The sequence below is a fragment of the Pelodiscus sinensis genome, chromosome 2 (genome assembly GCF_052426305.1).
Source record: "Pelodiscus sinensis isolate ZL-2025 chromosome 2, ASM5242630v1, whole genome shotgun sequence".
Taxonomy (NCBI): domain Eukaryota; kingdom Metazoa; phylum Chordata; order Testudines; family Trionychidae; genus Pelodiscus; species Pelodiscus sinensis.
The window spans coordinates 117557902-117582972 of NC_143053.1; the positions used below are offsets into that span (position 1 = coordinate 117557902).

Genomic DNA, 25071 nt, shown 5'->3' on the forward strand with positions numbered 1-25071 from the left:
AATAATACTTCGGAAGTTGTCTGTATTTGCCTGCAGATGTTGAAGTCTTTTGTGCTCACACTTTCAAGCTTTTCTTCATAACCAAGAGGGCTAGAAAATTGCTTGGAGATAGGGTTGTGGGGGAGGAGGGTAGAGATTGGGATTCTCTTGCATTCACATGTAGCCCCGAGGTAGGGTTTAAGAGGGAGGAAGCACCATGAATACCTTGAAATTTTCAGCAAAATGTCAGTTGCCGGCACTGTGCGCGCACACTTTCTCTCTCTCTCTCGAACTGAAACTACTCTCCCAAATCGAAGGTTTAACAACATACACCAGAAAGGAGTACTTGGAAACTTACAGGTGCAGACCTAACAAGAGAGTCAAACAGGCAGGAACTAACTAATACCTTCTGAGTGGTCTGCATTTAAATTATGGCCAAAAATACCTGTCAGGAAGGGTATCTCAGGTACTCAGATATTATAATAGTTCTCTAGATTAAATATTCTAGTTCTAATATTGTGGGATTTAGGAGGTTTTCCTTTTATTTTTACATTTTAACTAATCAATGTTTAAAAACACCTGGTATAGAAGTTTTTGACACTTTTTTTTTGACAAAAGCTTCCTGGAATGTAAAAGTATAGTATAGTTGGTGACAAACGTAAAATAATGTATAGTCCTGTGGCATCTTAGAGACTAACAAAATATAAATAATCATGAGCGTTCCTGGGTAAAAACGAATACCTATCGTTCTGGTGAAGTGGCTTTTACCCACGAAAGCTCATGATTCTATATGTTTTTCTTAGTCTCTAAGGGCATGTCTATACTAGGAAATTATTTCAAAATAACTAAATTTGAAAAAAATCCCAAAATAACAAAATCGAAATAATGTGTCCGCACTACGCAGAAGCCTTGAAATTAGCCTGAGGCAGGCTCTGTTATTGTAGATGTGCAACCTCAACTTAGAGCCCCAGGAAGTATGGGCGTAATTACTTTGAATAACTCTGGGAAGTAGTTATTTTGAAACAGCAGCAGTGGCGCGTCCATACTACCGCTATTTTAAAATAACTATTTCAAAATAAGTGTTATTCCTTGTGGAAAGTTGGAGTCATTATTTTAAAATAACCAGTCCACTTGTTGTTTCAAATTAACTCCCTAGTGTAGACCAGGGCTTAGGTGCCATAGGACTACTCATTTTTAAAGTTACAGACTAACATGGCTACACCTCTGAAACTTTTTTAAAAATAAACTAGTCATCAAGAAATATCAACATTCCCTCCTACAGTCTATACTAGCAACTTTTGCCAGTTGTTGGTTAAGGGTGTGACTTTTTTGTTATTTATTTAGTAACATTTTCTGGTGTGGCTTATTTTGCTTGGGGAGCTGGTATAAACTATTATACCGTCAAAAAAAATGTCAGGGATAAATGGGATTTAACTAGAAAACAATACTAGCAAACCTTTTCTAATGCAGATAAGGCCTCTTTGAATGCTGTTCAGTTTGTCCTATGGAAACAGTGATACTCTTGAAATATCTGATAGGAAACCGAGCCGATGACATTAACAGAAACTGCAGATAAAACCCATTGCTAGATTAATAGCTCATTGCTTAAAGGGCGAGTCTTACTGATAACAATATGCAACACTAGTGATGGGGAGTTAGCAACCAAAACTCAAGTCTATGTAATAAAAACTTTGGGCTCAATTCATCACTATTGTAATTCTGAGATCCACTGAGTCGTATATCAAGGATGAAGTTGGCCTATAGTACTGAAGAGGGAAGAATGCTGAATCCTACTTTGCTTTCTTTGTGTTGTAGAGAACATAAGAACAGCCATATTGGGTTAGACCAAAAGTCCATCTAGCCCAGTATTCTCTGACAGTGACCAGTGCCGAGTGCCCCAGAGGGAATGAACAGAACAGGTAATCAGAGGGATGCATTCCTTGTTGTCCACTCCCAGCTTCTGGCAAACAGAGAATTGAGACAACTCATTTACCCAGCGCTATGGGCAGAATATGTCTAACATTTCATCAAAGGCAAGGCAGCCTTTATCAACCTAGCTGTAGAAATGTCTTCACTTAAATTTAGCTCCCGATATGTGATTACATGACTATCCAATTACACACAAGCTAATATCCTTAATGCCATCCTTGTTGAAGAGCTGATTCCTCGAGTGACCAGCAAGAGTAATTGTGGCAGTGAGTCGTGCCCTGTTACAATCCCCCTCTGGAGTCAGGCAGTGGAGGCCACACAGAGAAGTTTACGTATGTGCACCAATGTATCCCGTGAGTCCTCTGTAGAGATCTTGATGAAAGTTTCATTGAGATATTCTGCAGACTTCTGCCAAAGATTTCTGGGAAGGGTTCCACTGCAACAGACTTTCCTACAGCACTCCGGAAGTATGATATTTGCCCCCGTCATAAGTTCTGCTTCCTTTAAGTCTTTGCAATAGCCTGGTTTATGTTATAGAATACAATTCTTTTGTCCCTCCTCCCCTCCCCCCCCAAAAAGTAATCTTTATTAGTTGACTTCTATGTGCTGGCTGGTGCTGGGCCGGTCCTGTTACTGTTCAGTATCACACAACTCCTAACATCATTCACAAACAGTATCAATGAGTATATTGATATATTACTACGTACAGTAAAAGCTCTGTCATTCATGGGGAAGTGGGGGCTGCTGGTTAATCAAATATTCTGGTTAACTGAGAGTTGTAGATTCCACTAGAATCCCTAATTTCAAAGAATTAAAATACAATACAATGAATAAAGTATAAAATAGCATACAAGTAGTCACCAATCAGTTAATAGTGCTGCACAGCAGAGTGGTTGGTTTCTTGAAGCACTTAGGTATATACATTGATTTTCTATACAGTCGATTGTTTTAGGACACTACATACTACTATAGACAGTCCATGGCTTCTACATCCAGATCACTAAAAATACACTTAAAGCTAACCCTATACTGAACATAATTTAATCTTTGATTCAGAAGGCACTTCAGGACTTACATTGCAGTGCCTCAGAGTCATCATTGTCGACATCGATTATTGGTGTAGGAGATTGGGCTGAATCTGTAATGACCCTGTGATATGCCCTGGAAGCTGCTTTTTTGATTAAATCCCTGATTTCAGCTTGCTTACTTGTCTTCTGCCTCTTTTGCATAAAAGTAGAGTGCAGAATATGCCGTTGTATGTTGCGCCGGGCAATGTACTAGTCCCAGGTACTAGACTGAAGATTTGTATTGGGAGAAATCAGAAATGCCAGTTACTTGACCTTTCTGGTTAACTGAGTGCTGGGTTACAGAGCTTTTAGTGTACTCAGCAAACCCTACAAGAATCACACTGGGCCACAAGAGCAAGACCAGGTAGAGCACACTCAACATTCCCTACTCCAGGGGTGTCCAAACTTTTTTCAAAGAGGGCCAGATTTGATGAAGTGAACATGTGTGAGGGCCGACCATTTTGCCCGACATTCTTTGAACCATTAAAATTAAATGCAAATTAACTATTTTATGCAAAGTTTATTGAAAACAGCATACTTTTCATTTCGTCACATGGATGACAAATCTAAACAGGTGTTAAATCACTCTGCCTTTCATATCTGAAGGCCAGATGAAAAAAAAATCCAGGAAGCTGAAATATATGTCAGGAACATTGTAAAGTACATTACATATTATTGGTAATAAAGGTTGTCTGTCAACTTTTAAGTTCAAAAAATATGAACAGGAACATAACACCAAGTATACATGTTGTGTCCAAATATATTTATAACTGATTTAGACCAACTGACATTAACTGAGATTTTACAATGTATTCATCTCAATACATATGGATTCGTTGGGGGCCATAAAAGATAGATATTGCCAAATTACCTGTGGGGCCGTATTAAACCGGAACACGGGCCGCAATTGGCCCGCGGGCTGGACTTTGGACATGCCTGCCCTACTCTGCCTCAGTACTATAATGGTCTTTCACAGTCTTCCACAGCTGTATAGCTCTGTATTAAGCTTTTCTAATAGCCCTTCTGTCTGCCTATTCAGCAGACAGCTATGCCTCCCCTGCCTCCTCCCTCCCCTCAGCAGACATTTTAATTTAATCTTTGATTCAGAAGGCACTTCAGGTTCTTGCAGTGCCGCAGGGCCATCATTATCAATGGAGTTGAATCTGTAATAAATCCTTTTGCTGCAGATATTCAGAACACAAAAGACCGTTATAGTTACTTGAACATTTTGCTCACTGAAATCCAATCTTGTAAGTAAACAACACCAATTACCCTGAAAACAACCAAAAGCACGTTTACTTGTCCATTATGCATCTGCTCAGCCTACAGCTGAAGCACACCTTGGTGCTGCTGAGGTAGTTGAAGCACAGCATAGACAAGGATTCTTGTTTGAATGCTGGAAAAAACTATGGCATAAACTTGTTCAGAACATCAGCACCAGCCTCTAATGCTGCAGGTGGAAATGGAGGCACCGAATGTCATGCTGAAAGTCAGAGCAGAATTTCAGTCTTGTACAGTGTCTAAAGTGACAGCATATAGAGCCTCAGGGCTAGGTTACACTGAGCATCCTAGAGCAGCAGAGGACTGTGAGGGAAGAAACGTGGTCTCCGGACACTGTAATTTGGGACCTCCTACTATATTAGAAAAGGGAGTAAATAGTAATTCTTTTTAAAAAAAATGTATTGAAAACCAGAACATTATGTAGTGATAATAGAAAAAGGCTTATGTGTATTCTGCTAATAAAAAAAAATGCTTTCTGGGTCTGAAAGCAACAGTCATAAATGATATCTGAAAATTTATGCCCTGAAGCACATTGCGCCCCCGTTCAGCTGACCCAATTTGCTCATGTGTTAAGATATTAACTTTATTTTGTAGTTTCTAAAATGCCAGAAGACTACTTGTTTTTAGCCAGAAGACTACTTGTTTTTAAAGTTACAGACAAACACGGTTACCCCCGCTGAGACTTTTATACATGAGCTGAATTTTCCCTGAAATGTAATATAATACCGAAAAGGAAACTTTCACAGTTTGGTAAAAAAAAGTGGCAAGTGGCTCTAATGACTCTATTGTATCTAAAAAGATAAGGCAAATAACTTAAGGCAGTAACAATGCATATATCTAGTCCCATTGCAAACAATGACCTCAATAAAATTTCCCATGTTACCAGACATCGTGGCATCATCTTAAATAGATATAGGCAAGAGAACAGATTATCCTGTTAGGTAAAGCTAGCACATACATGCATAAATATGATGTATTTCAATGATCCAAATGAGAAATGCAAGTGACAGTCACCCTGCCTTGTTAGAAACAGGTATGGCAGCAGACATTCATGAATTCAAATAGCTATCATTTGCTATATGCAGTGTAATTGTAGCCACATCAGTCCCAGGATATTAGTGAGAAGGTGGATGACATGGTAACATTTACTGGAAGAACTTCTTATAGAACTTCCTACATAAAACTCTTTGTCCCCAGGCCTCGAAATTGCACTGGGTGGCTCAAAAATTTCTCTCTCACACCACAGAAGCTGATGCAATAAAAGACATTATCTCCCAATTTATCATTTGCGGAGCAGATTGTAAGCCTGACAGCTACACAACCTCTGCATACCTGCTCTCCCAACATGAGTGGGAGAATCGTCACACATTCCGCTGCTGAGGTCTCCTGGCAAAAAATCTGATGAACCTTTTAACATGAGGAGACAACTGCATCCCACAAACCACATAATGTTCAACACTAATTGGTATTCTTGTTGACAGTCTCAGCAGAGGGCTAGGTCTTATTTGGCAGATAAGAAAAACTTCTCTTAAGTCAGGGGTGAGGAATGTTGGAAAGGGAGGGTGGAGGAGGCTTATCTCTGTTTTGCCTGTGGTGTACTTGTTCCAGGGCAAAAGGATTCCAGTGCGTCTTCAAGACAGTCAAGCTCACACCTTTCACAAATACTATATTCATTAAAATAAGGAGCCTCTTCTCTATCACTGCCTTTTGTGGCTCTTCTCTATCACTGCTCCACATTTTGCTTATCTTTTTCCGATACTTTTGTCAGATGACTGGGCCAAATTTGGGAAAAAAACTCTTTTTTGGAAGCCACCTTCTTCCTTGTGGAATGAGGAATACAGGAGCTTCCGAAAGAGCACATTTGCTCTTCTGCAAAAAAAAAAAAAAAAAAAAAAGCAGAAGAGCAAATGTGTTTCCTGGACGTGGTGGAGTTTTTTCAGGATATCAGAGGTATCACGAACCCCCCCCCCCCCCCCAGCAGTCCAGCCGTACCCTAAATGAAGAGATAGCAGACTTTGTATCTGTTTCTTAGTATTAGATGTAAGGGGAGAAAAGCAAAAAGGTTTACACCCTTGTAAGCTCATTAAAGTATGCACATATGCCACAAAGAAAGAACTGTTTATTTAGAGTACAGTATACAGCTTCTCCTTAGCCCATACTCCACTAATCCTTACCATGCCATGCTCATTAGAAACTTACAGCCCTCAAAGGATATTTCCTTATCTTCTTTACTTTAATTATGAACTCAGCAAGCAAAACAAAGCAGCCTGAGGTTTCAGAACACCAGCACTATTTCATGTGTTTTAAACTGAAATACCCCAGATTTTCTATCAAATCGAAGTTCAGAATCCTGGTCAATGATATTTAGAAACACACATAATGGATAATCATAATGGCATCTTTATTTAAATTGGGAAAAGGGTCTATGCGTGTGTCACCTCTGTGTTTAATGTTTAACATAGCTATCTCGCAAACATCTTTAGAGAGTCTACTTCAATAAAATCTATCAATATGCCATACATCATGCTAGCATCACAGCGAGGCAGTCAGTGTAAAATCCACTATGACACTGAAAGAGACATGCACGTATTGAGCCCTGGGTCAGATAGATGGCTTATTAGAGCTTCACATTTTAGGTGATTCTTTGATGCTGGAAGGGTTCACACTACAGGAAAAAACTATTCCGCCACAAGACTGTGATTGTTTAATATTATAATGTGTGCATCATGATAGCTCAGAGATCCCCAGTCAGGATCAGAACCCATTGTGCTAGATGGGCAGTATACAAACAAGACAAGACTTTCAATGCCCCAAAGAGCTTGCAGTCTACATGGAACAGATACAAGTGCTTGTAATCCCATTGCCTGACCCAACCGCTCCTAACAAAAAATGGGGGTTGTGGGGAAGTCTAACCTAGGACCAGCAGATCCCACTGGAAACATCAACACAAGGTCCTGCTGGCCACTTCTTGAACTGGCCCATCAAGAGTAGACCTCTCAACCCATATTATAGCCACAGCAGCAGAAGCTAAAGTGGGAAGTAGAAATGAGTGCTGGGCTGCCGGGAGTCCCCTACCCCTATTCTGCACTCCCAAGGTTGCAGCCCTGAGAACATAGTCTATGGAAGGAGTCTGGCAAGTTCCCTGTCATCATAGAGGCATCCTATTTAAAGGATCCTATCCAGAAGATTTGCCTCTGATCTCCCACATCACAACAGTTTTAATCATAACACATTTTTTGCCCGATGTTCATGCAGCCAGTTGCAAAACTACATATTACTGAAATTGTCCCTTTAAATTAAGTCTCTTGCTTGGAATACTCTCTAGTAATCATGATACTGTATTGTCTTTTCTCGCCGGGGTAAGTGTAATAATGAAGTTTTTACTAACTACTAATATATAGTTGTTTATGATTTCAGCTAGGAATAGTTTGCATTTCTATAGTATCTTCTATCCCGGGATTATAAAATAATTTGCACACATTACCTATTTCACTGGTGGTTGCATTGAAACATTAGTATACCCATTTTACAGATGAGGAAAGGATTTCATAATGTAACAGAATTGGCCCAGGTTATACAGGGCTGACAGAATTCAGATTTTTCTAATTCTCATTTCCAAGATTTATGCACAAGACCATTATTCCCACACAGGAAGAATATTAATTATGCATCTGTTTTTCGGGTGTTTTGAAAAGTTTGCTGTTGGCCACTAGCATGTGGGAATGTAATTTGTACAGTAGAATTTGTCAGTTTTTATTACTTTTATTTTGAGACTCACGGGATTATGCCAGCAGTTCTCAGCCCACAGCCCGTGAGACTTATGTGGTCCAATTAACACACAGCATCAGCTAGTGGTCCTGATAACATTGTGATAACTAGGACATTATTCACTGTTGGTATGTCTCCTCCCAGCCATTACTCCCATCTGGACTTCGGTCTAAAAGGAAAGATTGATTTGGGTGGGTTTGGTTTTTGTTTTTTCATATCATCTGAATTATCCCATGTAGTCAGCAGGAACAATATTCACTCTGTAACCAAAACACTAGGTTGATTGATATCTTTTAGATATCAATTGGCACAGATGCATATACATTTCTTATTTTTTTTAATCCTTGCATTTGGTTTTCATTATCCTGCATCTCAGGTGGTGCTTTTGTTTCAATAAACACTGATCTAGCATGTTGTCAAGCATTCTGTATGAACCATAACCTTTAGTGCCCTAGAAATGTAGAAACAGCATCCATCATTATTTTGTTAAATTGTCTATATCGCCCTATGACTCTTTCATATTACTGTAATTGTGCCACAAATTTCCAAGTGCCTTTGAGAATGGAGAGTCACTGGAAACAATCCAGTCCACAGGTGGCCTTACATCTGTCCTTCCCCTACAACAGAAATCGGCCCTGCTGTGGGGACTGTAGTGGTATTAAAAGCTTTAGCCAGGCTTATTTTGAGAATATCCATGGTTATGACTCATTGACTGGTTCATACTTAACATAAAGTTAGGCTTCTTTAAATGTACACTTAATCCAATAGGTGGGACAGCTGTGGCAATTCCCAATCACTTTGTTGGTGTGTATGTGTTATTAAGTGAAACAAGGTAGCTATTGTTTGTTAGCATTTTGTGTGGAATGGGGTTAATATAGTACAGGCAGTCCCCGGGTTACGTACAAGATAGGGACTGTAGGTTTGTTCTTAAGTTGAATCTGTATGTAAGTCGGAACTGGCATCCAGATTCAGCCGCTGCTGAAACTGACCACCAGTTCTGACTTACATACAGATTCAACTTAAGAACCCCAAGCGTCCCCAAGTCAGCTGCTGCTGAAACTGATCAGCAGCTGATTCCAGGAAGCCTGGGGCAGAGCAACTCTGCCTCGGGCTTCCTGTAGTCAGCGCTGGTCAGTTTCAGCAGCGGCTGACTTGGGGACGCCTGGGGCAGAGCAGCTGGGGTGCTGCTGGGTTGCTCCAGTAGCACCGCTCCTCGCTCCTTGGCGCTACTGGACCAACCCAGCAGCACCCCAGCTGCTCTGCCCCAGGCGTCCTGATTCAGCCACTGCTGAAACTGACCAGCAGCGGCTGAATCAGGACCTGGGGCAGAGCAGCTGGGGTGCTGCCGGGTTGGTCCAGTAGTGCCCAGAGCGGCGCTGCAGGACCAATCGGCAGCGCCCCAGCTGCTCTGCCCCAGGGTCCACAACAAAAGCCTGGTCTGCTGGGGGGGGGGGGCACACTAGCTGCGCCTCCCCCCCCCCAGCAGACCAGGGACACAGGGAGCAGAACCGCAGCGGCAGCGGGGTGCCGCGCCTTTGAGGCTTTGCTCTGGCAAAGTCTCAGAAGCGCGTGAACCCGCCGCTGCTGCGGCTTCAGTCCCGGTGCTCCAGCAGACAAGGGGTACCGGGAGCAGCTTACGAACGGGGCTTTCTCGCCCCGGAGCTCGCAGGCAGCAATCCGCCACCTCGACCTCCGGGGCGAGAAAGCCCCGTTCGTAAGTGCGGATCCGACGTTCGGATCCACCTAAGTCGGGGACTTCCTGTAATGGGAACTTCCACTTATTTCCTTGGTGCTCTATCTGAAAATGTGTTTTCCTGACCTTCTTAGGCTTCAGAGGTCATTGGCTAGAGTTTTGGAGCTACATGAGTCAGATTTTGATCTCAGTTACAATGGGGTAAACCCATTGATTTGGTGTAAAATAAATCCGGATCTGACCCACTATCAAAAAAGACTAAAGAGAAATCAAAGGTCTCCCCTTGCCTCTTTGTGTTCTCCAATGTTGGTCAAATCTCTTCAGACATCTAGAAAGCATGATGGATTCTTAAGGGTCTCGAGACATGGGGAGGTGTTTCTGGGATTTATAGTAAGCTGTTCCAATTTATGTAATGAGGGATAGGATTGAAGGGAGCATTTTACATTGCCAGGGCCATGCACAATGATCTTACACCATATACACTATTCCATCCCCTCAGCAGTATCTGTTTAAAAATTAACATATCAACATTCCTGCATGGCATTTCATTCTGTAGTCTAAGTAAAGTGTCACAGTATGCATTGCTTTGCTGATAACATGGCAAGTGCCTTAGGGAAAATGACAATTTTAAATAACACCGCAGCATGACAGACACACTGACAGCTGGCTTAAAACGTTCTGTACTGGTAGCTATCTAAGGCCCAGTCTACACTTAAAACTTGGGTTGACTTACTTGTGGTGCTCAGGAGTGTGAAAAATCCATAACTCTGCTGACCTAATCCCCAATGTATATGTACCGAGGTCAATAGAGAAACACTTCCATTGATGAAGCTACCATTGGTCAGGAGATAGTGTGGCCAGAGTGATGGAAAAAGCCCTTTCTGACTCTGCAGTGTATGTCTGCACTATGGTGTTACAGTGGCATAGCCACTATGTGGGCACATCTACACAGCAGGGCTAAAGCTGAAATAAACTATGCAACTTCAGCTACGTCTTTGTGATGGAGGTAGCAAGGGGGAGAAGCGACGAGTCGATTAGTCATTTACATCCCTACCCTCATGCCACTTAGGCCAGGTCAATGTGAGGGCTTTTGCTGGTGTAATAATATTGGTTGGGGAGTGACTATTTTTCATAACATTTCCATACAGATTTAAGCCCTAACGATGTGCCAGTATAGCTTATTTCACTCAATGAACTATCTAAAGGCTGGTCTGCAGTACAGACCTACATCAGTATAACTACAGTGCTCAGGGATATGAAAAAACCACTCCTGTCAGCTTCCAATGTCTTCATTAAAGCACAGCTGTGGCACTGCTGCAACTACACCAACGCAGCATTTTAAGAATTGAGTTTGCCCTAAGCTATATTGGGAAAAACATTCTTGCCAGTATGAGGTGCATCAATTGGAGGGTTTGCCAGTTCAGCCATACTGGTGTCCCTGCAAAACTGTGTCGTAGGTAGTGCAAATGGACCAGATTCTAGCTGGAAAGTTTAGTAGGAAGCTTATGGCAGGTGGGGGTATTTTACCTGGCAAGGTCCTTGCCTCTTAGGATCCAGAATGGTAAAAAGAACCCTGTTTCCTTTTACAGGCAGCTTTTATCTGAAAACTTTGCTATGCAACTGTTCTGACCCCAGGGCTCTCAGATGCAAAAGGTGATGGAGTGGAAGAAGTCCATGAGGTAATTCTTCAGTAAAGTTATCCTGTGTGACTCATCCCTGGGGGAGAGTTTTCCCTTCTGCATTATCACGTAGACTGGTTTTTACCTAATGTATTGAAAATCCAGGCATTTCTTCTGCACTCATTGCTTTTAATGGGTATCAATTGACCATTCTCTCCCCAGAGAGGTGTATCTGTTATTGCTATGGGTGAAACTCAGCTATGATTAATGACACTTGTGGTCTGACCCATCCATATGAGAGTTCTATAATACACATGTAAAGAGATGCAAAGATTAGCCTAGAACTATTAGTCTTCCATTCAACCGCTTTTAGGAAAGTCCAAACACTACACATTTTACTGGAATTTTAACAACTTAATGATAATAGCATTTCACCAGCATTAAGCCTGACAGACTCTCTCACTTGATACATAGGCCCAGTATTGACCTAAGTCTCCAGCCCCATATCTGCCACATTGAATAGATTAATTTTTTCTTCTAAGGCCAGGTGGACACTGGTGGAGAAAAAGCAGTGCAAGATACACAACTCCAGCTATGTGAATTGCGTACCTGGAGTCAGTGTACCTTGCATCGATTTTTCTGGAGTGGCCCCGCAATGGGAAGTCAACAGGATAAACTCTCCTGTCAACTTCCATTACTACAGCGAGGTGTACTGCAGTTGATGGGGGTGTTCGCAGCATTTGATTTAGTGGGTCTTTACTAGACTCACTAAATCATACCTGGGAAGATTGATCGCTGGAGTGTCGATCCTCCAGTAAGTGGAGACAAGGTCTCAGATTGCATTGACACTGGATGCTGTTGTGGGAAGGAATGGTCTCATTTTGTTCCATGTCAGTACAGTGCTTAGTACCACAGGCACCAGCTTCTAATTTTCCCCAAGGGTGCTCAACCCCCTCTCCCTCATCCCACCTGCCTCTTCCTGCCCCTGCTCTGCTCCATCCCTTGAGCACACTCCATCCCCACTCCTCTGCCTCCATTCCAAAGCCTCATAGAATACTAGGACTGGAAGGGCCCTCGAGAGGTCATCGAGTCCAGTCCCCTGCCCTCATGGCAGGACCCAGTACTGTCTAGACCATCCCTGATAGACATTTAGCTAACCTACTCTTAAATATCTCCACAGATGGAGATTCCACAACCTCCCTGGGCAATTTATTCCAGTTTTTAACCACCCTGACAGTTAGGAACTTTTTCCTAACGTCCAACCTAAACTTCCCGTGCTGCAGTTTAAGCCCATTGCTTCTTGTTCTGTCCTCAGAGGCCAAGATGAACAATTTTTCTCCCTCCTCCTTATGACACCCTTTTAGATACCTGAAAACTGCTATCATGTCCCCCCTCAATCTTCTCTTTTCCAAACTAAACAAACCCAGTTCTTTCAGCCTTCCTTCACAGGTCATGTTCTTTAGATCTTCAGTTATTCTTGTTGCTCTTCTCTGGACCCTCTCCAGTTTCTCCCCATCTTTATTGAAATGCGGTGCCCAGAACTGGACACAATACTCCAACTGAGGCCTAACTAGCACAGAGTAGAGCGGAAGAATGACTTCTCATGTCTTGCTCACAACATACCTGTTAATGCATCCCAGAATCATGTTTGCTTTTTTTGCAACAGCATCACACTGCTGACTCATATTCAGCTTGTGGTTCACTATAACCCCTAGGTCCCTTTCTGCCGTACTCCTTCCTAGACAGTCACTTCCCATTCTGTATGTGTGAAACTGATTGTTCCTTCCTAAGTGGAGCACTTTACATTTGTCTTTATTAAACTTCATACTGTTTACCTCAGACCATTTCTCCAATTTGTCCAGATCATTTTGAATTATGACCCTAGTCTCCAAAGCAGTTGCTACCCCTCCCAGCTTGGTACCATCTGCAAACTTAATAAGCGTACTTTCAATGCCAATATCTAAATTGTTGATGAAGATATTGAACAGAGCTGGTCCCAAAACAGACACCTGCAGAACCCCACTTGTTATACCTTTCCGGTAGGATTAAGAACCATTAATAACTACTCTCTGAGCACGGTTATCCAGCCAGTTATGTACCCACCTTATAGTAGCCCCATCTAAGTTGTATTTGCCTAGTTTATTGATAAGAATATCATGCAAGATCGTATCAAATGCCTTACTAAAGTCTAGGTATATGACATCCACAGCTTCTCCCTTATCCACAAGACTCGTTATCCTATCAAAGAAAGCTACCAGATTGGTGTGACATGATTTGTTCTTTACAAATCCATGCTGGCTGTTCCCTATCACCTTACCACCTTCCAAGTGTTTGCAGATGATTTCCTTAATTACTTGCTCCATTATCTTTCCTGGCACAGAAGTTAAACTAACTGGTCTGTAGTTTCCTGGGTTGTTCTTATTTCCCTTTTTATAGATGGGCACTATATTTGCCCTTTTCCAGTCTTCTGAAATCTCTCCTGTCTCCCATGATTTTCCAAAGATGATAGCTAGAGGCTCAGATACCTCCTCTATCAGCTCCTTGAGTATTCTAGGTTGCATTTCATCAGGCCCTGGTGACTTGCAGGCATCTAACTTTTCTAAGTGATTTTTAACTTATTCTTTTTTTAAATGTTATCTTCTAAACCTACTCCCTTCCCACTAGCATTCACTATGTTATACATTCCTTCATCAGACTTCTCGGTGAAGACCGAAACAAAGAAGTCATTATGCATCTCTGCCATTTCCAAGTTTCCTGTTACTGTTTCTTCCGCCTCACTGAGCAGTCGGCCTACCCTGTCCTTGGACTTCCTCTTGCTTCTAATGTATTTATAAAATGTCTTCTTGTTTCCCTTTATTCCTGAAGCTAGTTTGATCTCATTTTGTGCCTTTGCCTTTCTAATCTTGCCCCTGCATTCCTGTGTTGTTTGCCTATATTCATCCTTTGTAATTTGTCCTAGTTTCCATTTTTTATAGGACTCCTTTTCCATTTTTAGTTCATGCAAGATCTCGTGGTTAAGCCAAGGTGGTCTTTTGACATATTTTCTATCTTTCCAACACAGCGTAATAGCTTGCTTTTGGGCCCTTAACAATGTCCCTTTGAAAAACTGCCAACTCTCCTCAATTGTTTTTCCCCCTCAGTCTTGATTCCCATGGGACCTTACCTATCAGCTCTCTGAGCTTATCAAAATCCGCCTTCCTGAAATCCATTGTCTCTATTTTGCTGAAGAGCTGTTATGTGGTGTGCAGGAGGCACTGAATAGAAGGGGGAGGAGTTGATCAGTAGGCTTGTACAATGGGTCCTGGTCTATGACGGGGGTACCTATGTGCTAAGTTAATACAAACAATTAATAATCATCATCTCATATTTAGAGCCTTACATGGATACAAAATTTGTATCCACATCCATATCTCCAAAAATGAGCAGTGGATATCTGCAGATATGCAAGACTCTACTCGTATTGCAAACCAAGTTCTAAAGTTCTCAGGGGTGTACATGTTGTCTTAGAAATAAGTGGGCCTGAAGAAAAGCTATGTTTGCATGTGATGGGGCATCTGCCCTGCACTGGCCCTTTAAGGCTAAAACCCAGCCCTGGGAAAGTGCTGAGAGCAAAGCCCACAGCTAAGGCTGATATTGCTGATTAGGTCCCAGCTGGGGACTGTATAAATAAGGGTTCCAGGAAGAAGGGAGGGAGGAGGACACTTTTGCTGTAGCTCAGGACCGGGACTGGGATGCCAGGGAAGCTGGAGGCTTCCTGAGACACAGCAGTGCTGGGAAAAGGCAGGCAGGGCTGGGGAGCTCTGGTCTGACTCTCACTCCCAGGCTACAAGTCCTGAGGCAAGACCTGAGTGTACTAAGGCTGCAGTGTCACAGCCAGAGACAGGAGAAGGCAGCAGGGCCACACCCCCTTGCCAATGAAGAGTGGCCATTGCAGACTGCAGTTTGCCCCTGAGGTGAGGGACTAGAGCTAGATGATGACTGGCAGTGGGTCACTGAGGCAAGGTGGGTACCAGGGGATAGAGGGTTCCCTGGGAGGAGAAGACCCCCAGAGTGCAGAGACATAGGACTGTTGATACCCCCTCCCCCCTCAAAGGGGGACTGAGAGACAGCTGTAATGGATACTGCTGGAGGGTGGTATCCTGAAAGGGATGCCGTGTTCTGGGAGTGACGTGGGTCTGGAACAGGAACATGGAGTGAAAACAGAGTGAGACGCCAGCCAGCCAGAGGAGCCTTGGTGATGAGCTAATTCCCAGTGCTACCAGCAGGAAGGGCCAAGGCAGTGAGTCCTGCCCCGTGACAATGTGCAAAAACTTGTCTCTTACCAGCAATAAAGCGTATTCCTCTCCCACCCTGTCTTTCTCTTATGTAGGAGAGACAGGCAGAGATGTGGGAAAGGTTTTTGCTCAACATTCAGAGAGGCAAATGTAACATGCTAAGAGGTCTGTGTTTCTTTGGTAACAAACCTAGCCACCAGCAACTCCTGAGCTCCAAGTTTTACACTAAATTAGGACCCTTCTGAAATAGGTCTCTCTTTCTGCAGACTTTCACTGACATTATTGTGCCTTGCTGGTGCTAGTTATAGTAGAATGATTGTTGTCGTTTAGCTCATGTTCTTAAATCATTTAAAACCTTAATTTGATACTAATAACTCTTCTGAAAGTTGATACACAAATCTCTTTTCTAATCAAATGTCATTCTCCAGTTACGTAACTTGTTTGTTTTCATTAATGAACACAGAGGCCTCATTTCCGTATTAGTTCTAATTCCTTAGCATACTAATGAACTGCTTTCCTTGCACTCCTTAAAGGAACAGAGTTTGATATGGAAGAATTGCTCATGTTTCTCAAGGAGTGTGTGCAGATTAATACATGTCTAATAATACCATTATTAGCATAATAAATGTGTGTGCATCCTTTTTTATTTTAAGTTGTGCTTAAGTTGTGTTACTCGGTGAATGGGATTCTTAGCTGGTGTAAATCAGCATAGCTTTTTAGAATTTATGACAAGATGATTCAGCCTCCAAGCCTATTAATTGCTTTTCTCTCTGCAGAGATTGCCAGCTAGAGTCCCAATGTGAAATGTGGTTTTTCTGATGTGGAAACATATCTAGTGGGAACTGAAAGGAGACTAATCAGCCATCCAATGATAATGACTATTTCACTGCATTACCTAACCTCCATAAGGTTTGTGCTTATTAGTTTGTGTCTTTTGCCAGATAGAACAGTCTTTGATAAACATTTTGCATTGTATGCAATGTCGATTTTGCATTGTGTTGTTCATAGTATGGTTTTTCTAACTGATCTGTGTCAAGTCAGGAAATGTAACATTTTCCTCACAGACTAAAATTTGTCACCTCTGTCAGGGATTTTCATGAGACTGTTACGATGAAGATGGGGCTTTACATCCGGTTGCCCTACTAGCTTATTTGAGATGCAGCAATATTTGCAACTGTGTATGAAAGAGTCAAATTGCTCACCAGCTGACAAATCCCAACAAGCTCTAAGCAGCTCTTCATAGAGCTATTTTTCTATTTATGGCAGTGTAAGTAGCAACCTAGTTGTGGGAAATGGTTGTACTTGTTACAAATCTCTGTGTGAACTTGCTCTGAAGTGCAGTACGCTTTTTAGTTTGATGGTGACCAGTCCTTTTAGCATCACCACTCTTTGCCAATGTAGATGACGCTGCATACTCTGCTGTTTCTTGCCTTGCCATCAGGCAGCCAGAGATCAATGAGGCGCACCAAAATTGAATGCCACACAACGAGAGAAGAAGGGGAGAAGGTGGTGATGATTCATAAGAAGATAGAAAAAATGTCAGGGACAGCATAGCCAAACAGAAGCTACTAAAACCTCAGCCAGCTTAGAATGTTTACTCAGCCAGAACCAAAAACCATAAGGATGAACTCCAATCTAGGGTCCCAGATCATACTTTGCCCTCCTCCCCAAATTCAGTTGGTTTGTACCTGACTCTGCTTTTTTGTGTCATTGCTAGTAACTTTTTGTTGTTGTTTATTATAGTAGCATTTAAAAGACCCAATTAAGGATTGGGTCCCATGATGCTAGGTGTAGTACAGGAATGTAATAAAGGAAGAGTGTCTGTGACCTGATCCTGGCTTTGCCCTGGTTTGCTGTGTGGCTTTGGCCAGGTCTCTTAGCGTGGGATCCAGAAAGTGCATTGGGCATTGCATGGCTGAGCATCACATTGCCTAACTTCAGACAGCTAGAAAATCACAGGAAAAGCACCATGATTCCCAAAGCAAAGGGAGATACTCTGTTCCCCATACATGTGCTGGGAGAGGTGCCACTAATATGCCAGCCAGCACCCACCTAAATTAGCAATGGGAACATGCCAACCAGAGAGACTCTCCTCTCTGAGATAGGCACCTCCTCCCAGGAGCCTGGGTGAACAGGAGAGACGGAGGGAGTCTCACATCAGGCTGATAGCTCCATGTTCAGAGCCCTCTCCTGAGAGATAGAAGGGCCCTCTTGCTAACCCTTCTCGCCATCTGACAGGGGTGCGGGAATTGAATATGATTCTACTGCATCCTAGGTGGGTGCTCTAATTATAAGGTTGAAAATTATAGGGTGAACACCACTACTTCCCTCTGAGGCTGGATTTTGAATTGGGCCGATTTTGTAGGTGGCTTCTGAGCATGCCCACCACACTGGGCCCTGCACGTGACTTAGATGGCCAAACGCCTGTCGTTTTCTGCTTCTTGTGTTGCTCTTGGTCTGTGTGGGAAAAGTGTCTAGGCATGTGCCCAGAGACAGGAGCATGGGCACTGATTTTTTACCCCGAAGGTGATGAGTAAGTTTAGGTACCTACAAGGTTCAGTGGAAGCTTGAGGATCACAGTGGATTTAGGCCCTTAGCCCAACGTTTGCATACTTAAATCTGGGGTTTAGATGCCTAACTACCATCAGGGCCCATCATTAAACTCTGTATGCTTCAATTCCTCTATATATGAAGTAGGGAAAATGCTTTCCTACCTCATAGGGCTGTTGCAAAGTCATACTCTAGTAAGCACTAAGTAGTTTATCTTTCCAGATGATTCACCTCTGCTTACAGTGCTGGAATTTCATCCCTTCTCTGCCTTTTGCTCTGTAGATTACACAGGCTAATAGAAGTTCTTTCATTCAGGTACCCTGCTTCAGCAAAATATTGATGCATACGCTTAAAGCCAATTTATCTGAATGAGACAGAAGCACTTGTTTAAGGGCATAGCCAAGTAAGGGCCTGTCCCATGTGTGAATTGAGTCTTTAAAAGAGGCTCAGGTCTCACATCCCAGCTGCGTTGGGTGTTCCTCCCAGATCAGGAGCGTGATACTTTATACATGAGGAGAGTGCACTGTAACCCCCATATTCTTTATCTATATATAATCATGGAACTGCATATAAAGAATGCCATGTGCAGTATCAGGGGAAAGGTTATGATCTGTTGAAACCCATTGGTCCATCTTACAATTTTATATGCATTAATGATATACATAGTTAGAACTGTAGAGTAAGGTTTTCACTAAAATATGCTGTGGGTTTGGGAAGGACAGTGACAAGGGAGGTAACCAACTTTGGGGTGGGTGCAGAACTGACATTACCAGCAATTGTCCAGCAGAGGAGTGACTCATTCACAGGAGACACACCAGGAATATTGCTTCACCTTGTGACTCAGCAATGCCCACCAGACAAGCCTGGACTCCTGTTCTCCAAGCTCATGTACTAGGGGTATAAAACAGAACACACCATGATTGCCTATCTCTCCTCCCTATGCTTCAAGCAACAAGGACACTCAGACGACTTAAGACACCAATAGAGGAGACTGGCCCAGATTTCAAGGATAAAATGAACTGCAATATCCAGTGGAGTAAAAAACTGCTTAATCGTGTTGTTGTCCAGTCTAATAGGGATGAGAGTTTAGAGTGCGTTCCTATATTTTCTTCCTTTTTCAGACAACAGCTCTGACTCTTTTCCCGTCACTAATAATTACTTAGATTCTAACTTTTATAGTTAATAAAACTTGTTTTACTATTTAGGCAAAATTCAACAGTAAAGATAAAGTGCTTGGTAAATCTACCCAGTTTTACATAGGCTACTATACACCCATTTTCCATTGATGAAGTGGAGAACCAATTACTAAACTTGCATTACTTGAGAGAGGCTCTTGAGCAGTACAAGATGGCATATACCTGAGGTACAAGGCTGATCTGGAGGAATTTGACTGGTACCTTTCTCCTTGTGGTTCTTGGAATGTTGATGCAATCTAGCTGAGTGTGGAGTTTCACATGCTGTTGTGCTGAGTGATAACAGCACCTGCAGGGGTTTGCTACTTGTCACTAGCAAAATATTGTAACCATTAGGGAAAGAATCGCCTGTGGATCTTGGCACTAACGGGAGAAGATCTGACTTCACCTTCTCAATTGGTTTGCTTTGTGGGCCCAGCCTCTGACTCCTGTATAGTAATGCTTATAGGCATACCTAAGAACTGAGGCGGAGTGCTCTAGACCAGTGGTCCCCAACGCGGTGCCTGCAGGTGCCATGTCACCCGCCGGGACATTCATGTGCGCTGGCTGAGTGATCAGTGCCGGTCCTGTCCCGGGTGCGCGGCACATGTGCGGTGCTGTCCCCGGGCGTGTGGAGCATGGGCGGCCCCGCCCCCGGGTGTGCGGCACATGGGCGGCCCCTCGCTGGGCACACGACGCATGCACGGTACCAGCCCCAGGTGTGAGGTGCATGGGTGGCCCCGCCCCCAGGCATGTAGAGCATGGGCAGCCCCGCTCCCGGGCACGTGGTACATGGGCAGCCCCGACCCCATGTGCACAGCACATGAGCAGCCCCACCCCTGGGCACGCGGCATGTGCGTGGCCCCGCCCCTGGGTGCCCGGCAGCCCCAAAGGTTTGGACCACTGCTCTAGACTATTAGTAGGTGACCTATTAGCAAACCCCTTGGGAAATTATTTCCCCCTCATCCTTGCTGTATTTGCAACCAAATGCATACACATTCAGCGAAACATGCTCAAGGATTTTTAAAATTCAACAGGTGTATTAAAAATATTTCAGCTGCTGGGCTTGAAGGATTCTAGGTAAATGTGATCAGCTGCCAGGGGAAATGAGAAAAAAATGGGAAAAAATTGTTATAGTAGTAGGGATATATTTTGATCTATACTTGGATGCCTCCAAATATAGTGCAGTCAGAGAAGCAGCCCACCAAAGGGTCTAGGATCGCATGTATTTATGTCATACATCATGACCTGGTGCATAGGGTTTATCTATGTGCATCTGGGATTGTCATAATACTGAAGCATGGCAAAGTCACAAATGAGTTGTGCAGGTTGTCTTAAACAGGTTTCAATAAAAATCCTACTATGCACCCTCTATTATCCTGCATTCTGTGCAAGCATTTGTTATATTTAAGAAATGCTCTAGAATTCTAAAAACAATTTTTGGAACTGGGTGCCAGCATGTACTAGGTCCGGAGGCCCCCTGATAGAGGCCCCAGGAGCCTGCCACACCTGTCCCAGGAAAAGATTAGCGGAGCTAAGACCTCCAAGCAGTCCTAGAGAAACTGCACAGGAAGCAGTTAATCAGGAGGGAGGATATAAGGGCTAGCCGCTCAGAGGGTTGCCAACTAATATAAAAGGCACTACAGTGCAGCCCAGAGTCAGTTGCTTGCTGAAGCCAGATGAGTTCAGACTGAGATCTTGGTGGAGCAAAGGGAACTGCATCGCCATGGACTGTTCAGTGCGGGCAGGGGCAGGGAAGTGCGAGAGAGCGTGCTTCTGGCTGGCTGCTGCTGTATCTGAGCATAAAAGAGCCCCGAGGTAAGGATGAAATACTGGTGAAGGGTGGGGCTACAGGGAGCTGACCCAGAGAACTAGAAGTGGTTTAGTTAAAGGGACACAGTGTCACATGGCTGCTACTCCTATGATCATTGGGCGAGGGCCCTGAGTAGTGGACGGTCTGGATTCCTCCTTCCCCCAGGATACTGGGGTATGTCTACACTGCACAGTTATTTCAAAATAAGATATTCCGGAATAGTTATTCTGAAATAGCTTATTTCGAAACAGCACATCCACACTACAAGGAATCCTCAAAATTAGAAGGAGGCAGGCTCCCCTAATGTGGACATGCTATCTCAATTTAGAGCCCCAGGAAGCGTTGAGGAGAAATTACTTAGAATGGCCCTCATGAGGAGCTATTTCGAAATAGCACCAGTGGAGCATCCACACTGCAGCTATTTCAAAATAGCTATTCTGGAAGAGGCGTTATTCCTCGTGAAATGAGGTTTACAGAAGTTGGAATAAGCCACCTGTTATTTCAATATTATATGGTGTAGACGCTCGCATTGTTATTTTGGAATAACGTTAGTCACTAGAAACTGCCAGAAGGGATCACCATAAACTGAGAGAAGTGCCCAACTGCAAGGAGGTGCCATACCATTAGAGACTAGCTTGTTGTGGGCAATGAACAAGTGAAATATAGGGTGCCTCCCCCAAAACAACTAGATAGGGAAGGTGGAAATATGTCTCTGGCAAGCGACAGGAGCTGCTCAAAATTTGGATTTGAATGGGCAGGTAGCAGGTGAATCGCAGAATCACAGAATACTAGATCTCTAAGGGACCTTGAGAGGTCATCGAATCCAGTCCCTTGCCCTCACGGCAGGACCCAGTACGGTCGAATTCATGTTTGTCTAACCTGCTCTTAAATATCTCCAGAGATGAAGATTCTATAACATCCCTAGGCAACTTATTCCAGTGTTTAACCAAGTTTTTCCTCATGTCCAACCTAAACCTCTCTTGCTGTAGCTTAAGCCCATTACTTCTTGTCGTATCCTCAGAGGCCAAGGAGGACATTTTTTCTCCCTTCTTCTTGTGACACCTTTTTAGATACTTGAAAACCGTTATCATATCCCCTCTCAGTCTTCTCTTTTCCAAACTAAACAAGCCCAATTCCTTCAGCCTTGCTTCATAACTCATGTTTTCCTTAATCATTCTTGTAGCTCTTCTCTGGACGTTCTCCAATTTCTCTACATCTTTCTTGAAATGCGGTGCCCAGAACTGGACACAATACTTCAATTGAGGCCTAATCAGATGAAATACTCAACATGATACAATAAACACATATTACCTTAATCTCCAACTTGTCACATGAATATCTGTAGCAAGTAGCGATAATAGATAAAATGAAAGATCTCTTGTGTGCAGAAAGAGTACTCACTGTTTTTCTTCTGAACTGTTGCTCTGCTGTCTACCTTAGAAATAGCCTGACATGTCATTGTCAAAATCCTGAGGTGCAAACTGAAAAACATCTTCTCTTTGACTTCTCTTTTAAGTCAAAAGTCAAATGTCTTCTACTGTTTATTCCTTACCACTGCTTACTTGTGAGGAAAGGTATAGCCTAATGGAATGAGAATACTTCTCCACAACTGTCCTTTCCAATGTCTTTAAACAGAACTTGTATTCTTTAAATATATACATTATTTTAAAAAACAAACAAACCTCAGTCTATGCAGTAACCTAATAGGTCTATCATCTTCAGAACTGAAGAGACTGGCAGAAGTCTTTCCCCTTTCTTTCTAGCCTAGTTCATGTAGTCTGATTCTCTGGATACATGGAGACTCTTTTGTGACTCAAATTACTGTTGCATAATGTGAGAACGGGCTCATCCCATGCAATAATTCTCTGGTAAATATTGAACTAGCACAAGGAAATCCTTTATCCAGAATGGCATTTGCTACTGCAGGCAGCTGGAGTTCACATCTCTTAATTTTTCATAGGAACTTCTGTGTTCATGCAAGGTACTAGACTATTTGACACGTCAGAGATCTAAAAATCTATCCATAAAATAGATAAATACAGTGTGTCCCACTGAAGCAAAAATTTCTCAATACTGTATTTTGCTATTAAGCTTCAACTGACCTGGAGGGACCTTCTCCAAGAGCATTAGTTTGGTCTGGTCACAAAGATAAGGCTTAACCCATTTCAGAACTTCATTTTAGGCTTTCTAGCATTGTGTTATTAGAATGTGATGTGATTGCATCATAATGTGTTCTTGCACACTGAAGCAATATTGTGACATGAAAAAATAAATATTGTGATTTTGGGCTGTGGCATTGTGATGCATTTTTGGGAAGGAATTTAGTACCTCATCTTTAAAGATGATTTATTAGTATTTCAGTGGCACCTACAAGCCTCAGTTTGAGACCAAAACCCCCATTGCATTATGCGTGACACACACAATAATAAAGGTAATCCTTGGTCCTATGTACTCACAATCTTAGTCTATGATCACAGATAATAGGCAGATACAACAAATCAAAGGGGGTGTGTGCAGAGTGGAAGGAATAGGTAATTGTAAAATGATCACTTTATACTAAAAAGTAGCCATTTCAGTGCAGCAGTCCACCCGCCTGCTCTCAAAAAAAGTAACTGGCACAGGTTTTGGGAAAAGTCATTTTGCTTGTTGTTCGTTTTTTTTTAAATTTAAAACTATATAGCATATCCTCCGAGGGAATGAATGTCTTGTCAGCTCTCTCTCTGAACAAAGACAGTCACTGTGCTTTAGCCGTAGTGATTGAATAACATCCAAACGTGGTGTGTGATTGAATGTACATCAGAGAGATTATTTAGTAGGCCTGTCTTTGGATGGTGTGATTGACTCCCTCCCAGTGAGTTAGTGATACTAATCCCATCCTAGCTTGCCCTACCACTGTACACTGCTGGAGATGTCTCTGCCAGCTCTCTTTAGCACACAAGGGCTCCTGTTTGTAACAGTGTTGGTCTTTCTATCTTTTGCTCCCAAAGGAAGATGAACAGACTGCTTTTTCTGCCCTCTATATAGCTTTGTGTAGATAATACCATAGCCAAAAGCAGTAGAAATGGGGAAAGTCTTTGTGTCTCGTTTCATAACTCAAACAGGATGCCCTGATTTAACAGCATTGCCCTGGTTTAAAGAGGACTTCCGTAATATCTTGGCTTGTTCTCGTGAAACTGGAACAAGGCTCTGGTTGAATCAGAATCCTGAAGTACCAAATGTGACTTCCAGCAATGCAGGTAAGAGACAACCACTTTAGTTCCAAGCTGCCATCATTTGATCTGGCTAAATTGGCAAAAGCCTATACTCGGTCACATGACAATCAGTGCCCACTAATTCCAGTAATGGCTGCATACATGAGGTATTAGGTAACTTGCTATTTGCCTTTCTTGGCCCACAATAACACCTCTGCTTCATCACTATACCTAGTGACTCTTGCCTGATTACCGGCTTCACCTCTTGGAGCAGCTGAGGATGAGAGGACAACGGCTACACAGATCTCTGGGCTGCATGGTCGCTCCCCCTGGGAAAAGCACGTGCCAGGCCCCCGTGCTAGGAATCACAGGAGAGGAGCAGTAGGGCAAGAAATAAAGTTGGTCATGAAATTAGTCATGAGGACTGTCACAGGGTGGCACTCACTTCTCATGAGCATCCCCAGCCAGGTGAATGTGCCTGTACTGCTAATGTATGGCGACCCCAGTTGGGGTTCCTCAGGTGGGTTTTCAGTGGCTCAGTTCTCCAGCTGAGTCTCGCACACTATCTGTACATGAAACAGACCAAAACCCTTCCAGGTTTTTAACTTATTAACTGTCTGTAACTTGTCCTAGCTCTAGGGCCACACACGCAGGGATGTTTCCCTGGAGACTCAATTCCTGTGGCTTGGCTTATTCCAGGGGTTCCCAAATTTTTTGACACGGGGACCAGTAAAT

At 43.0% G+C, this 25071-nt stretch overlaps 1 protein-coding gene across 1 annotated transcript in view; it reads left to right on the plus strand.

The window, feature by feature from the left end:
• Positions 1 to 11389, plus strand: part of PXDC1 (PX domain containing 1) — a 113015-nt gene extending 101626 nt beyond the window's left edge. The window contains exon 6 of the mRNA XM_075921332.2: positions 11307 to 11389. Within this exon, the coding sequence (XP_075777447.2) occupies positions 11307 to 11374 (68 nt within the window). The 3' untranslated portion in view covers positions 11375 to 11389. The remainder of the gene's footprint in view (positions 1 to 11306) is intronic.
• Positions 11390 to 25071: the final 13682 nt, after the last annotated feature.